Raw genomic sequence first — 15,437 nt, forward strand, 5'->3', positions numbered from 1 at the left:
TCATGTAACACAAGAGAGTGCAAAATGGCTCTCTCATCATAAAACAGTAAACAAGAAGATATCAGCAATGGCATATTTAAAGGGTAAGGAGTTCAGACAGGAATCCATGCAAGTCCATCAATGGGTACCAGGAAGTGCACCAAAGTGGTCAACTATGATAAAACCTGTATTGCGAAATATGTTTGGTTATAATCCAAAATATATAATCAGTGTAACACTGTATGTTTGGTGGAGGGGTCAAGCAGGATTACAACAGCCCACCCAACCACCAAGGCAGGTTATGGACATAATAATGGAACAATAGCAAACATAGTGACCACTATGAAATCTAACATTAGATTTATTTATCTTACCCTGAAAATATTATATACTTAGGGAAATCAGATGTATTAGTAACATATCCTTTAGGATATATTGCCACATATAAAACCTAGGCAGAAACCCCAAAGTCAAGACAAAGGGTCCGACTAGAGGACCTATATTAAGTAAAGAGATAGAAAAAAGAGATAGAAAAAAGCTAGGAAAATAAAGAAAATGCGGCCCACTGCCCCCTGACAATTTTTTTTTTTTTGCTGGGGAGGAAGGAAGTCGAGTCTGGGGCACGGCCACAGAGGCAGCCTCAGAGTATCATCCACTAGTTGTGTTAAATTAGTGCTGGGGGGGGGGGGGCGGCGTTTTATTACTTATATACCTTAACTAATAGTATATATTTTATATGCGGTCCGAGAAAATTTCTCTACACTCAATGTGGCCCAGAGAAGCCAAAAGGTTGGACACCCATGGTCTAGGGGGAGAGTAATGTTAGATGCACTAGCAGATTTTGATACACTAACACACTGAAGCCCAATTCCAGTTAATCGTTTTTAAGCAGATACAGCAACAGTGTTGGTTCCTTTTGGGATAAAAGTTTTACATACCGTATATACTCAAGAAAAAGCCGGCCCGAATATAAGCAGAGGCACCTAATTTTACCACAAAAAAGAGGGAAAACGTATTGACTCGAGTATAAGCCTAGGGTGGGAAATGCAGCAGCTACTGAACCACCACGAGACACAAAACAGGGGCTGCGGGCATGGTACAGGAGATGGTACAGGAGATGGTACAGGCATGGTACAGGAGATGGTACAGGAGATGGCACAGGCATGGCACAGGAGATGATACAGTTGATGGTACAGGCATGGCACAGGTGATGGTACGGGCATGGCACAGGTGATGGTACAGGCATGATACAGGAGATGGTACAGGCATGGCACAGGTGATGGTACAGGCATAGCACAGGAGATGGTATAGGCATGGCACAAGAGATGGTACAGGCATGGCACCGGAGATGATACAGTTGATGGTACAGGCATGGCACAGGTGATGGTACAGGCATGGCAAAGGTGACGGTACAGGCATGGCACAGATGATACAGGCATGGTACAGGAGATGCAGTGCTGCGGGCATGGTACAGGAGACTGTCCTGTACCATGCCCGCAATACTGCATGAGGAAATGCGGGGGCTGCGGGGAGTCTCACTTACCTGTCGATGAGGCGCCTTACATTTAAAAATGGCGCCACCCGGCGCCAACACGTCACCGCGCATGCGCCGCGATGCTCGGGAAAGCCCGTACACCTTCGGCTATTCCCAGGCAGACGGCCCATGCGCGGTGATGTGTTGGTGCCGGACGGCGCCATTTTAAAAGGTAAGTGAGACTGTGACTCGAGTATAAGCCGAGGGGGACTTTTTCAGCATAAAAAAACATGCTAAAAAAGTCGGCTTATACTCAAGTATATACGGTAAATAGAAAAATCTCATTGTAAGCACCCCTGTCAGTGGTAAATGGTTTGTCTCAACTATCTCACTGCTACATTTGCAGGCCAGCTTGTTCTGTTCAAATATAACAGATTTACTGGCAGGATCACCAGGTAAAAATGAAGGAAATAAAGCCTAAAAAACAAATGCAGCCACCACACCTAAGAATTGTTAAGCTAGCAATATAAGTTTGCTTTTGGGTTTAATACTGTCTATGTCTTTCTGTCTTTCTGATTGTTACAAACTATTGAAAAAAAAATATTTGATTTCCTTTTGTAGTGATTTAATCCTTGCCTTTAGTTTAGGATTACCTTTCAGAGATTACTTGGTTTTTTAATACTTACTTGTATAATTTCTCATGCACCTCCTCTCTCTCTCATCCCCCTCCCCTTATCCCCCTCCCATCTCTCTCATCCCCCTCCCCTCTCTCTCTCACCCCTGCTCCCCCTCTCTCTCCCCCCTCCCTCTATCTCACCTCCTCCCTCTCTCTCACCCCCCTCTCCCTCTCTCTTACCCCCTTCTCTCACTCTCTCACCCCCTCTCCCTCTATCTTTCACCCTCCTCTCTCTCTCTCATCCCCTCCTCTTTTTTATCCCCCTCTCTCATATCCTCTCTCTCTCTCTCTCTCTCATCCCCTCCTCTCTCTCTCATCCCCCTCCCCTTATCCCCTCCCCTCTCTCTCATCCCCCTCCCCTCTCTCTCTCTCTCTCTCTCACCCCTGCTCCCTCTCTCTCTCCCCCCCTCCCTCTATCTCACCCTCTCCCTCTCTCTCACCCCCTCTCCCTCTCTCTTACCCCCTTCTCCAACTTTCTCACCCCCTCTCCCTCTATCTCTCACCCTCCTCTCTCTCTCTCTCATCCCCTCCTCTCTCTCATCCCCTCCTCTCTCATATCCTCTCTCTCTCTCTCTCTCATCCCTCTCCTCTCTCTCTCTCATCGCCTTCCCCTCTCTCTCTCTCATCCCCCTCCCCTCTCTCTCTCCCACCACCCCCCTCTCTCTCCCCCTCTCCCACCACCCCCCTCTCTCTCTCCCTCTCTTTCTCTCACCTCTTGCGCTCTCTCTCTATTCCCCCTCTCTCTCACCCCACCCCCTCTCTCTCACCCCCCTCTCCCTCTCTCTCACCCCCTCTCTCTCTCTCATCCCCCTCTCTCTCTCTCATCCCCCTCCTCTCTCTCATCCCCCTCCTCTCTCTCTCTCTCTCCCCCCTATCACCCTCTCTTTCTCTCTCTTTCTCTCTCTCCCAACACCCTCTCTCTCTCTCCCCCAACACCCTCTCTTTCTCCCACCACCCTCTCTCCTTATATATATTTTGGAGGGGGGCACATCCGTTAAACAGGAAGGGGTGGGGCAAATTTACATAGAAGGGGAGGGGGACGCCCAATTTTTTGTCTTACCTAGGGCAGCTCAAACCCAAAATACACCACTGCTCACAAGATATAGAGGCAACAGCCATTGGCTCCTGCTGCTGTCAATCAAATCTTTTCAGGAGGGAGTGGGACCAAGCTGTGCTGTGTGTCTATTGACATACACAGCCTAGCTCAGGAGTGAGCTCATGGGTGTGCCACCATAACGAACAGCCTACTGTGATGGCACACACAGAAGAGGAGGAGCCAAAAGAGCCAGCTGAGGACCCCAGAAAAGAAGGTTCGGGGCCCCGCTGTGCAGTACCATTGCACAAAGCAAGTAAGTATAATATGTTTTTTATTTTCACACAATTCTGCGTGTCATGTGTAGGACTGCCCATTCACTTCAATGGGCTGTCTTATGGGTGTTTGCTGCCCAAAAGAAGCTCCTGTGCCTTTTTGGGCGGCAAGCTTCATGTGATTTTGAAAGGTTATTGCAGAGTGATTCTGCCGTGCGACAATAGCGGCAAAATCATACCGTGTTTGGGGTGGTATTTATAGTAAATGCATGTGGTGCATTTTACAGTGATTGCCACGTGATTTGGAATCATGGACATAATTGCCAAGTGTGAATGGGGCCTCATCCCCCTCCTCTCTCTCTCTCTCTCATCCCCCTCCCCTCTCTCTCATCCCACTCCTCTTTCTCAACCCCCCTCTATGTCTCATCCCCCCTCTTAATTATAAAAAACAATGTTAACCCGAAACATAGAGACTGATGTTTTTTTAACTTTCAAATCTGTGTTTTCAACTTTTTCAGTCACTGTATTATTCTGTTTTACCTTCACAGGGAATGTAAGAAACCCTCAGAGAGTACAGAGCCAGTTTACACAGCCCAGTTCAGGACCTGCATACTGGGGACCTTATATGGTAAGGGCAATCAATTACATCCAAACAAAAACAAATAAATAAAACATGACTATAACAAAGTAACCATAACTTTGACCTAACTGGCATATACTGGACCCTACATAAAGAACAGCCCCAACATGTTCACTTTATTCAAATTGTCCTCATATCTTGCCTTGGTCAACTTTTTCCCAGCAGGCTGCTGGCAGCAATGGAAAGAAATTGCCTATAATTCCACTTCTATTGGGATATACTTCTCCTACCATAGAGAAGCACTAAATTCCTTAAGAATATGTAAACCCAACATTTCATATTCATAATATGAGCCTGCTGCACTATATACTTGTATGAGAAAGTATCCTGTTCTCCTTGTATTGCATCCTTTGTGTGAAATCCCTGGTGTTCTTGCCAGTCCCTCTGCTTTCCTATTAATAACTGACAAAGCTAAGCATAAGAGCGCAGCATGTTCAGTTTTCGGGCTGTGCTGTGAGCTAGACTTGTCCTGACAAGCCAACCCTGCCCCCCCACACACACACGCAAACACACACACAGCCATTCACTGGGAAGACCAGTGTGCTGCTGCTTCTCATCCCTGAGCTCCTTATGCAGCTGAGAACAGAGTATTTTATCACTTATAAAAAAGGTGAAAAAATGTATTTATATTGTTTTTTTTCTATGTATGCACAAAGCTGTTGCCTTTCATTTCTATTGTAAACTGAATTGTTTTACAAGGAGAGGATTTTCTTATACTTTAACTATGTGCATTACCATGATGCACACATTACACTTTTGGGGAGATTTATTAATAATGGTTCACTCAGAATCTGGTGCAGTTGGCATGGTAACCAATCAGCTTCTGACTTCAGCTTGTTCAATTAAGCTTTCACAATAAAACCAGAAAGCTGATTGGCTTCTGTACAGAGCTGCACCATATTTTGATCATGCCGCTTTAGTAAATAACCCCCTTTGCCTGTACTAAAACTCCATATGTTATGTTAACAAAATATTGGCTCTACCTAACTACCTTTCCTTGTGTTCTTGATTAAAATGTGTAAATAGGGAGAAAGGCTTACAATTTTTTTTTTTTTTTATTATTGGCAAGTTTTGAATGCTGTAAAAATAGTATATAAAACAATGTACTTGTATTTGTAGAAATTAAACCTATATGATAAGATTTTATATATATTTATCTTACAGTTCTCGCCTCCCAGTTTTTCAATGCCATCTGGGCCACAAGGTATTTTTAAATTTTTTACACTTCTCTTCCATTTGCCAATAAATAAACTGGACATAACTAACTATACTTGCTGGAATCAGGAAATCCCAAGGGGATGTGCTCACCACTGTGGTCAGAGGTTTATAGACAGCATTTCTTCTTAAAGTAAACCTGTAATGAAGAAGAATGGGAGAATGTTCACACCTTCCAGCATCAGCTGCTCTACATTCAGTTAGTCATATAAAATCTCAGGGCCATAAAATCATTTTTTGTTGAAGTGCTTTTCTCTGACATGTGCTGTAATTAAAGGTCTAATCAGGTAACCTTATAATGCCCAGCATGTGTCAATGAGTGCAAGCCCTTTTGTGATCGGTGTCTGAACAGTGAAGTATCTCCAGCCCAACCAGTGGTGTATCATCCATGTGTTCGGGGTGTTCACTGCACATGGGCTTCCGACTGGGGCCCACTGTGACCCACCCTGCACCCATGGATGATCTCCTAGTAGACAGTTGGTGAGCTTCTCCTCCTCTTCCTCCCATGGCTGTCAGCTTAAAGTTCTTGCAGGGAGATCGGTGCTAGCAACTGTCCCCACCACCGCATCAATCATCCCCGACTGTCCCCCAATTCCAGCCCTGTAACCTCCTCCTCCGGCAGCCCTCTGTGTCCTCCTCCAGCCCCCGTGTCCTCCTCCTCCTCTGGCCGCTGTGTCCTCCTCATTCCACCCCCCCCCCCGTGTCCTCCTCTTCCTCCGGCCCCTGTGTCCTCCTCCTCCGCCCCCCCTCACCCCATCCCCACAGCAGCCAGCTTCCCTTCTTCTGTTTAGACCCCTGATATCTCATCAAAGCCCACCAACAGGGCTGATAATAAAAAAAATAAAAAATCAATAAGTATTAAAAAAAAGTTAAATTGTAAAACGTAAAAAAAAATTATAAAAAATAAAATTGTAAAAAAAAAAAAATACTGACACCATCCCCCTGCCCTACTGACACTGTCCACTTCCCCAACCCCCTCCCCCCAAAAAGCATTGTGAAAAAAAAATGAAAAACAAATTAAATTGTAAAAAAAATAAATACATAAAAATAAAAAACTACTGACACCATTCACTGCTCTACTGACACTGTCCACTGCCCTACTGACACCCACTTCCATACACTCTGCACTCCTCTCCTGTACATGCATCTCAGACTCTAATAAACCACACACCCTTTAAGCCATGCCCAATATTTAGCACTATTTAAACCACACCCACATTTTGCTGCGTCGCGCTACGCACACTTGCATACGGGCCCACTGATTTCATAATACGCCCCTGAGCCCCATACCTTTTAACACTGGCCCAGGTAGCAAATGCCTTTGAGTCCAGTCCTCCCCTGGTGAATCTTAGTACTGAAGATGCTGTACAGCCTGGCCATTAGCAGTTTTAGAAGGTGATATCTAACCTCCAATATTCTATCAGCCCACTTCACTCCAGTCTCGTTTCCCACTAAAAGGTGCATCAATAATCTGTTTAGGGTACGCAAGTCCCAATTCTCTCTGTGAGTGACCCCAGTTTCTGAGACACGATGGCTAAGACGATTGAGTATTGTTTGTATCCTATAGCAACTAATGCAAATTTGTCAATGTTGTAATGAAAATTAAACCGTGATTCTAAATGGCTGATATACGGAAAGCAAGAAGTGCTCTTGTTAGCACAATTTATATTTGCATGCCTGTAAAGGTTCTAAGGCAATTGTTATTTTCAGTAATTAGAGCGCAGAAATAATGAGACAAATGTCATGTGTAGATAAGCTTACTGAAAATCATTTATTCATATTTATGTCAAGCCTTCATTTAGGTTTGCTATTCTAAAAATAAAAAGATGGACAATTATTATGGTCAAGTTGCATTTTTACTTTTTAAAATTGAGCTGCTCATTGAAATTCAGTTAGATATAGAGTTACTTTAGTCTGTACATTAACCCCACCCCTTAGTTCTGGGGGAGGCAATCCTGGAGAGGTGGAGATTTAGCTAAACAATTTGTAAGAGATCAAAGATCACCAGGGGGTAATGCACTTTTTCATGGAGATAACATCGTAAGGCCCCATTAAAAAGTAATGAAGGTTTGATGAGTTTGATGAGTCGGTAATAAGTAAAGCAGAGTTAAGAGAGCAATGGTATATAAGGCAGAGTAAAGGGATTAGCATTAAGTAATGCAGGGATCAGGAACAAGTAACACAGAATTCAGGGGTAAGTAGTATGTGACACTCTAGCTGGGGTCAGGAGTATGCAATGCACAGTACAGGGTTCAGGAGTAAGTAATGCAAAGTGAAGAGGTCAGTAGTAGGTAACACACAATGCCAACATCAGGAGTAACTAATGTACATCTCCCACCCAAGAGCAAAAATTCCAGTACAAACATCTACCCCTAAGGATAAATCACCCACAGCACAAATTCCTCCCCTCCCTCTGTAAAGTTCCTTCAGCAGACCTCAGATTCACCAGTGTCAAGCAGAGAAAAGGAAACCCTTGCAGTGTTCTCTTGGCTGTGTCATATGACACCTAAGACTTACCTCACCTCTGCAATGCCTTTTGCCACTCTGATCTAAGGTCTGAAAGGCGGTGGACAAGTCCGGAGCTGTTGGAACATCAGAGTCGTGATCTACCCATCACATGACTAGAATTAATTGACCAGTTGCCGACCCCTACCTTAAATAATAGAATTGAAACTGGAAGTAAGATTTTGGGCCTCCATTTCCATGGCAGGTCATCTTTTCACAGACCATTCACAGAAACGCAAGCTTTGGGGACAGAACTAAAAATTTTATATTTTGTGAGCCTGAATGTTACTTGATAAAACACACTGTACATGATACAGTTAATTTAACAAATCATGAAACATGTGCACATTATTTTCTTTACATCTTAAGGCTTCTAATACAGCATGTGCTTAACCTTTTTTTTTTTCCCATGGGCTCTTGTTTACTTGCAGGTTCTCAGCCTTTCTCCTCTTCAAAATTTCAACATTCCTTCTTGCCTCCAAATGTAAGTTAGTGGCAATCTTTTTCTGATTGAATTACAGGTAAAGATACTACTGACCCCCCCACAAATGCATATTCAAGACAGATTCAGATCAATTTAGAATGTACTATAAACCCTTGAGGTAAGACGTTTCTTGTGGTTAGTGACCAGGTTTGCACACATCTCAGGAGGAATTTTGGTCCACTCTTTTTTTACAGATCTTCTCTAAATCCTTATGATTTATTGGCTGCCCTTTGGCAATTTGAAGTTTCAGCTCCCTATATAGTTTTTCTATAGGATTAAGGTCTGGAGACTGGCTAGGCCCATCCATGACTTTAATGTGCTTCTTCTTGAGTCTTTGGGTCATTGTCATGCTGAAATACCTATCCATGACCCGTCTTCAGTGTTCTGGCTGGAGGAAGAAGGCTCTCATCATCCAAGATTTTACAATACATGGTTCTGTCCATTGGTCCCTCAATGCGGCAAAGTCAGTCTGTACCTTTAGCAGAGAAACAGCCCCAAAGCATAATGTTTCCACCTCCGTGCTAGACTGTAGTGATGGTGTTCTTAGGGTCATAGTCAAAATGTTTCTTCCTCCAAACACAGCGAGTCCCCCTCCTCAGGTAGGCACATGTACAGTCATGCCAATAAACATCTTAATGATTCAGAGAAGGGTTGGGAGAAAGTGTTGTGGTCAGATGAGTACAAAAATTAAGCTCTTTGGCATTAACTTGACTTGCCGTGTTTGGAAGGAGAAAAATGCTGACTTTGACCCTAAGAACACTATCCCTACAGTCAAGCAAGGAGGTGGAAACATGATGCTTTGAGGTTGTTTCTCTGCTAAAGGTACAGGCCAACTTTGCCACATTGAGGGGCCAATGGACGGGACCATGTATTGTAAAATCTTGGATGAGAACCTTCTTCCCTCAGCCAGAACACTGAAGAGGGGTCGTGGATGGGTCTTCCAGCATGACAATGACTCAAAACATACCATCAAGGCAACAAAGGAGTGGCTCAAGAAGATTCACATTAGGGTCATGCAGTGGCCTAGTCAGTCTCCAGACCTTAATCCTATAGAAAATTTATGGAGAGAGCTGAAACTTCAAGTTGCCAAGAGACATCCATGAAACATTAAGGATTTAGAGAAGATCTGTAAAGAAGAGTGGGCCAAAATCCCTCCTGATATGTGTGCAAACCTGGCCACCAACTACTAGAAATGTCTTACCTCTGTGCTTGCCAACAAGGGTTTCTCCACCAAGTACTAAGTCATGTTTTGCTTGGGGATCAAATACTTATTTTACTCACTGAACTGCAACTTAATTTATAGCATTTGTTTTATGTGTTTTTTCTGGATTTTTGTTTGCTATTCAGTCTCTGTCATTTAAAATACACCCATGATAAAAATTAGTTAGTGGGCAAACTTAAAAATCTGCAGGGAATTAAATAATTATTTTCCCCTCTGTATAGGAATCCATTAATATCTTTAACTGGCTCTCAGTGGAGCTGTAGAATGCTTTAAAGTGAAATTCCAGGCTCTAACTAAGCCTAAACAGATCCCTCATCCCTCAACCTGCAGCAGCACACACTCAGCCCAGATATAGTTGAAAAACTTGAATTGAAGTGAAAGTACAACAGTTCACAACAAGCCCGGTGGAAGAAGGCACGACCGAAGAACACTCAAGGGTGACGACAGTAGATAGCGAAACAGGTCTCAGCCGAGCTGACAGCATCTCTCTTGAGGGGCAGAATGCAGCCTGGCCAGTCCAGACCCAAGTGGGTAGGTTTCAAAGAGAATTGCAAATCCCTATGCTTTCCCTCCTTGACTGCAACCTTTCCCTACCGCTAATACTGTTCCTGACAGACAAGTGACATGTCCCTACACTACCCACACGCTATAATGCGCACCAAATCCAGGAGCCAGGGTCTTAAAAAGACTCTGCCACACCTAAGATAGCCACCAGAGTCACATCAACTGGATTGCTGCCCTAATGACACATGAGGAACCATATTCCTTTTGACATTCTCTCCCTCTGCAGTTCTACTATGGTTGAGTGCCACCTGTAGTGGAGAAAGTGGCATGCACCTGCCTACAAGATTTTTAACAAATAGTTCCTGGCGAGGTTTTTTTATTGCGCTCAACAAGTTAAGCTAAAAAACGCTGCGGGTTTAATACAACTTGATGGTAAAGATAGGAGAGCAGGAAGACATGCCTCTTGTGTATGGAGAAAAACTATGTAAGAATAGAAACTATACAAATGCAAGATTTACAAAAGAAACTTGAGCTGTAACCGTTAAAGTTTCCTGCTAATAAAAATGTAATATTGTAAGTTCACTTCTTTGTTCTGTGTTCAAAACTGGTTATATAGTTATATATATTCCTCAGACCCCTACTAATGTTATTTTAAACATATTAAGCTAGTATAGGCTCCAGTGTTTTATTAAAATGATTCCCAAAAGACCAGGTAGAAATGGATATTCTATAACAGAGTGATCTTATTTACACCCATGCTCTTTATCTGAAACATATAAATCATTAAGGAACTAAAATATAATTTACTTGTAAGGTCAAACAATGGACTGTCAGTTAATTTATTTTATCTTTTTTCATTTTTACAGTTTTATGTCCCTTCACCACCTCCAACAGGTAAGTGCTTTGATCACATGAATCAAACAGCTGCCCACATGTTAATGTAACATAATGCTATAATAACAGTATTGTCAGAATTGAAAAAAGTAATACCAAAAGAATAAGAGGGACTGATATGTGCAAGTTTCCTGAAGGATATACAGAAACACTCTTCATTGCCGTGCTAGCCACATGTGTGAATGTTCAGGGAGGATCAGGTTATCTGATCTTTGATTCTCACTAGTCAATCATGTATGTGGCCACTGAAGGAAATTTGAAGCAGTATACTCTTTAAAGTGGTATTAAAGTCTGTTTTTTTAAATTCGCTACCAGGCAGGGTTTTTATGACAGAAGAGGCCCTATCGGTCTCTTCTGTCATAAAATGCTTCCTCCCGTCTGACAGGCATCATGTACACTGTTCATGTGCAACTCAGGGGACATGTACGGCACCTGACCTGTACCTCAATGATGTGACTCCGGTGCGCACACTTGGGAGTGACGTCATCGCAGCCTGGCTGTTTAACCTACTAAGCGGTATTCCCAAGTGTGGCTCGGGGTGAAATTTCAGAGCCATTAGCAGTAACCCCGAGCCACACTCGGGGTACCGCTAGGGAGATCGCTGGATCCTGTAAGAGAGGTTACTTACCTTGTTGCCGGGATCCCGCGATGTGTCCCTGCTGCATACAGCAGCCAGATCTTCCGCCTCGATGCTGTGAGCCCCGACTTCCGTCTCCTGCGATGTCACGCTCGCACGGGGGGGGGGGGGGGGGAACCGGCAGCAAATTCAAATAGTAAAACACACAAAACAAAATAAAATAAACTCACATTAGTTTGCCCCCCAGTGCCCTTTCCTGCAGTTTTACTGTACTTTCTATGTATGTATAATTATATATATATATATATATATATATATATATACGTATATTTAGATATACACATATATCTATGTGTATATATACATACATATATATATATATACATACTTTACTTATTTATAGTTATTTATTATATTATAATTTAGGATTTTGTGTTTCAAACTTTATCATACCCGAGATGTTATAAAGAAGAACGCACAATAAAAAAAAAAAATTTATATGTAAATAGTTGGTTTGGGCTGCTCGTCCTTAAGAATTACATGCAAAATAATGGTACCGCTTTCAGCACCTAAAATCGGAAACAATCATACCGCCAGGGAGGTTAAGCAGCCGGTCAGCTGGAACCCAAATAGAAGACCGAATGAAGATGGAAGCGCACGGGACCTGCGAATTGGCGACAGCGTAGCTTTGGAGGGCACATTATGACAAGTAGGACTGCCATAATGAGCTAATATGTGGTGCATACTAGCACATTATGGCATAAACCACTTAACCTTTCTAGCGGTATTCTCTAGCGTGACTCGGGGTTAGATTTTAGAGCCAAAAGCGGTAGCCCCGAGCCACACTCGGGTATCGCTAGGAAGATCGCTGGATCCTGGTAGAGGTTTTACTTACCTTTTCCCCCGGGATCCAGCGAAGTATGCGGGCGGTATGCAGCGGCGGAACTTCCTCCCGATCGTCTGCGAGCCCCGGCTTCCTTTTCCGGCGACGTGACGTTTGCAGGGGGGTGGAACCGGCGGCAAATTCAAATGTAAAAACACACCAAGCACACTGATACCATTCAAAATAAAAAAAATTCACATTACATTGCCCCCCAGTGCCCTTTCCTGCAGTTTTACTTTTTATGTAACTATATATATATATATATATATATATATATATATATATATATATATGTATGTATATATATACGTAATTCTTGTGAATGAGCAGCCCAAACCAACTGTATACATTATATATATATATATATATATATATATATATATATATATATATATATATATATATATAATATATGTATACATACATATATATATATATATATATATATATTAATATATATATATATATATAATAAATGTATACAGTTGGTTTGGGCTGCTCATTCACAAGAATTACATGCAAAATAATGGTACCGCTTTCAGCACCTAAAATCCAAAAGAATCATACCGCCAGGGAGGTTAAAGGCCCATATAATTAAATAAATAAAAAACATTACAATCGCTTTAAGAAAGCCAAACATGACAATAATCAAATGTCTTTAACTACCTTTATATCAGGTCACCAGATTGCACAATTCACACAAAAAAAAGAAAAACAAAAGCTGCTACCTTCTCTAATACAACAATGCAATCATATGCACCTCTGCAGACTACAAGTAGCTTTTCTTATGCAATTCTTTATAGTGATTTATTGGCCTTTTCCAATATACTGTACATTTACATTTGGGGTGTGCAAAAATAAGCTTCTCACAGTGTTCATTTGAAAGCTGTTGCAGGTCAGACAGAGCCCACATAATTTCCTGGCTGGAAGACATCCAACATAATTAAGCCCCTTTCTGACGAGCCTTACTGTCCCTAGCCCACCATTTTCATTGATTGGACTTCAGTTTTTACAATCATGGAGGTTACTGAGGCAGGGTGTCGTACAGCTTTTAGGAAGTTATGTACAGCTCTCTGCTGACCCCTCCCACCAGCCATGGTCTGCCTGCATTGCCTAGAGAAGCACAAAGACCCAGAAATGTAATGAAAACTTTATTTATTTAATAATGTATCTAGCATGTTGGTGAGGGGCAAAGAAAAAAAATAAAGGCAAAATATAAGCAAAATATTTTTTTAGTTTTATCGACTGTAAAGGTATCAGTCACATATAAATGCATTCTTTTCAATGAGTTGGCCAAATTGTAGACTTGCATTGTGACAAGGTGCTTTGTGTAAGACTGTAAAGGAGGCAGAACCTGCAGGACAAGCAAATATTACTGGTTTTATAAAAGGATTCCAAGATTATTTACAACAAACCAAATTCTTCTTTTCAATACATTTTTATTTAGTTTAAAAAAAAAGATGATTTCTTGAACATAAAACACAAACTGAGAGTAGAGCCTTATCAATCCAATGCTTCTTAAGCAGTTCAGATTGCACAATAAGAACCTATACATGCTAGACAAAATATCTCTATTTGTGTAATCTATTCAAACCTCTGGGATATGATGGAGTGAAAAGAAAAATCGAAATGTAAATTAATAAATAAAACGGTTGCGGCTTTTTTTTTTTTCTTAAAGGCCAGATAACAAAAAATCTAAATCTTCAATGACATACTGAAAAGGAAAATAAATGCATTATGCTTTTGTCGTTTCAGACAGTATTACTAATATATCAGTCACTGACAATGAGGGACCATGTCAATTGGGTGATTATAATACCATGGTTTACGGGATGACAGAACCTCATCATCATAGCAATATTAACCCAAGGACTCAGCATCCTGGCATGACCAGACCTAAAAGTTACCCTGCACCAACTCAGAGTAAGCATTTAAAAATTAACATTTTTAATATTTTATACTGCTGCCATATAGAAAAAATAAAGTAAATGGTAAACGTTATACATCTGTCTTTTCAGCTCTTAATATTCAAATCAGTAACAACAGTGGCGCACTACAAATTGGAGACAATAATGAAATGTATGTTACGGGCTCAAGTCAATATCAGAGATCAAACATCAAACCTATCACTCCACAACCTGGCCAAACTGCACATATAAGCTCCTTCGCCCCAACAAAAAATGTACGTAGTCCACAACCATCCCATACTTCAGAAGTGCGTCTCCCCACAAAGGCAGGAGAAGCTTTTTCTGATGCAGTTCTGCCTAGACAAGAGACTGAAAGGCAAACTAATCAACCACTAGAAAAACCAACTACAAAGGATACCACTGTGAGCAACTCATTACAAGGAAAGGACAATATTAATTCAAGCAGCTCTTCAGAAGAACAGGAGAACTCTCAGCAATAATTTCCGGGCATTAACTATAGTAGTGCTTCCTACAGTGAAAAACATGGTACATATCTGGATAAAAAACATGGGTTGACTACCGCACCAAAGTCTGCTTACTCCAGGCACCCCATGGAAAACAGAACCTACCTGGCAGAACTTCAGTTTGCTGGTAAATGCAGCCCATTCCAGAATTGTTAAGTGCAGAAGCCAGAAACCCTATCTACAATTAGTACATAACATTAAATATGGATGGGGTTTTCCATTTAAACTGTTCTTTACCACCGGAATTGCCAATTTCAAGCATCCCTACCTGTGGATTTGCACAAGTGCTTCCAAGAAAGGGGTTTTGAAAACAGCAACTCCATCTCATCATGCTCCTCCCATATGGCAGCTTAAGCATCATGAATTCCCCCACTTCTACCTTCAAGAACCTGGACAGTTGCAAAGTTTTCAAACAACTTCATATTGATGAGTACCCATACCTTTGTCTTCGTCTCATTTTCTTTCTTTTTTTGTTAAATTATGGCTTTGACACTTTAATCCTTCTCTTTTGTACTCTGCAACAGACTACCGTTATAATGAAATCTCACCCTTTTCCTGCCCCGATCTTGCCACTTCTGTCAACAACTGCTCGCTTTGTCCTGGACGCAAAAGACTTGGCAAACAGAAGACACCAGAAGTCTCTAA

General features: G+C 41.9%; 1 protein-coding gene across 1 annotated transcript in view; it reads left to right on the forward strand.

Annotated features, from left to right (window-relative positions):
* Positions 1-14,769, forward strand: part of RIPK3 (receptor interacting serine/threonine kinase 3) — a 94,735-nt gene extending 79,966 nt beyond the window's left edge. Inside the window, exons 14-17 of the mRNA XM_082244632.1 lie at positions 3,986-4,065; positions 10,874-10,901; positions 14,117-14,284; positions 14,380-14,769. Of these exons, the coding sequence (XP_082100758.1) occupies positions 3,986-4,065; positions 10,874-10,901; positions 14,117-14,284; positions 14,380-14,768 (665 nt within the window). The 3' untranslated portion in view covers position 14,769. The remainder of the gene's footprint in view (positions 1-3,985; positions 4,066-10,873; positions 10,902-14,116; positions 14,285-14,379) is intronic.
* Positions 14,770-15,437: the final 668 nt, after the last annotated feature.

Source organism: Pelophylax lessonae, assembly GCF_965119305.1.
Source record: "Pelophylax lessonae genome assembly, chromosome: 1".
Taxonomy (NCBI): Eukaryota; Metazoa; Chordata; class Amphibia; order Anura; family Ranidae; genus Pelophylax; species Pelophylax lessonae.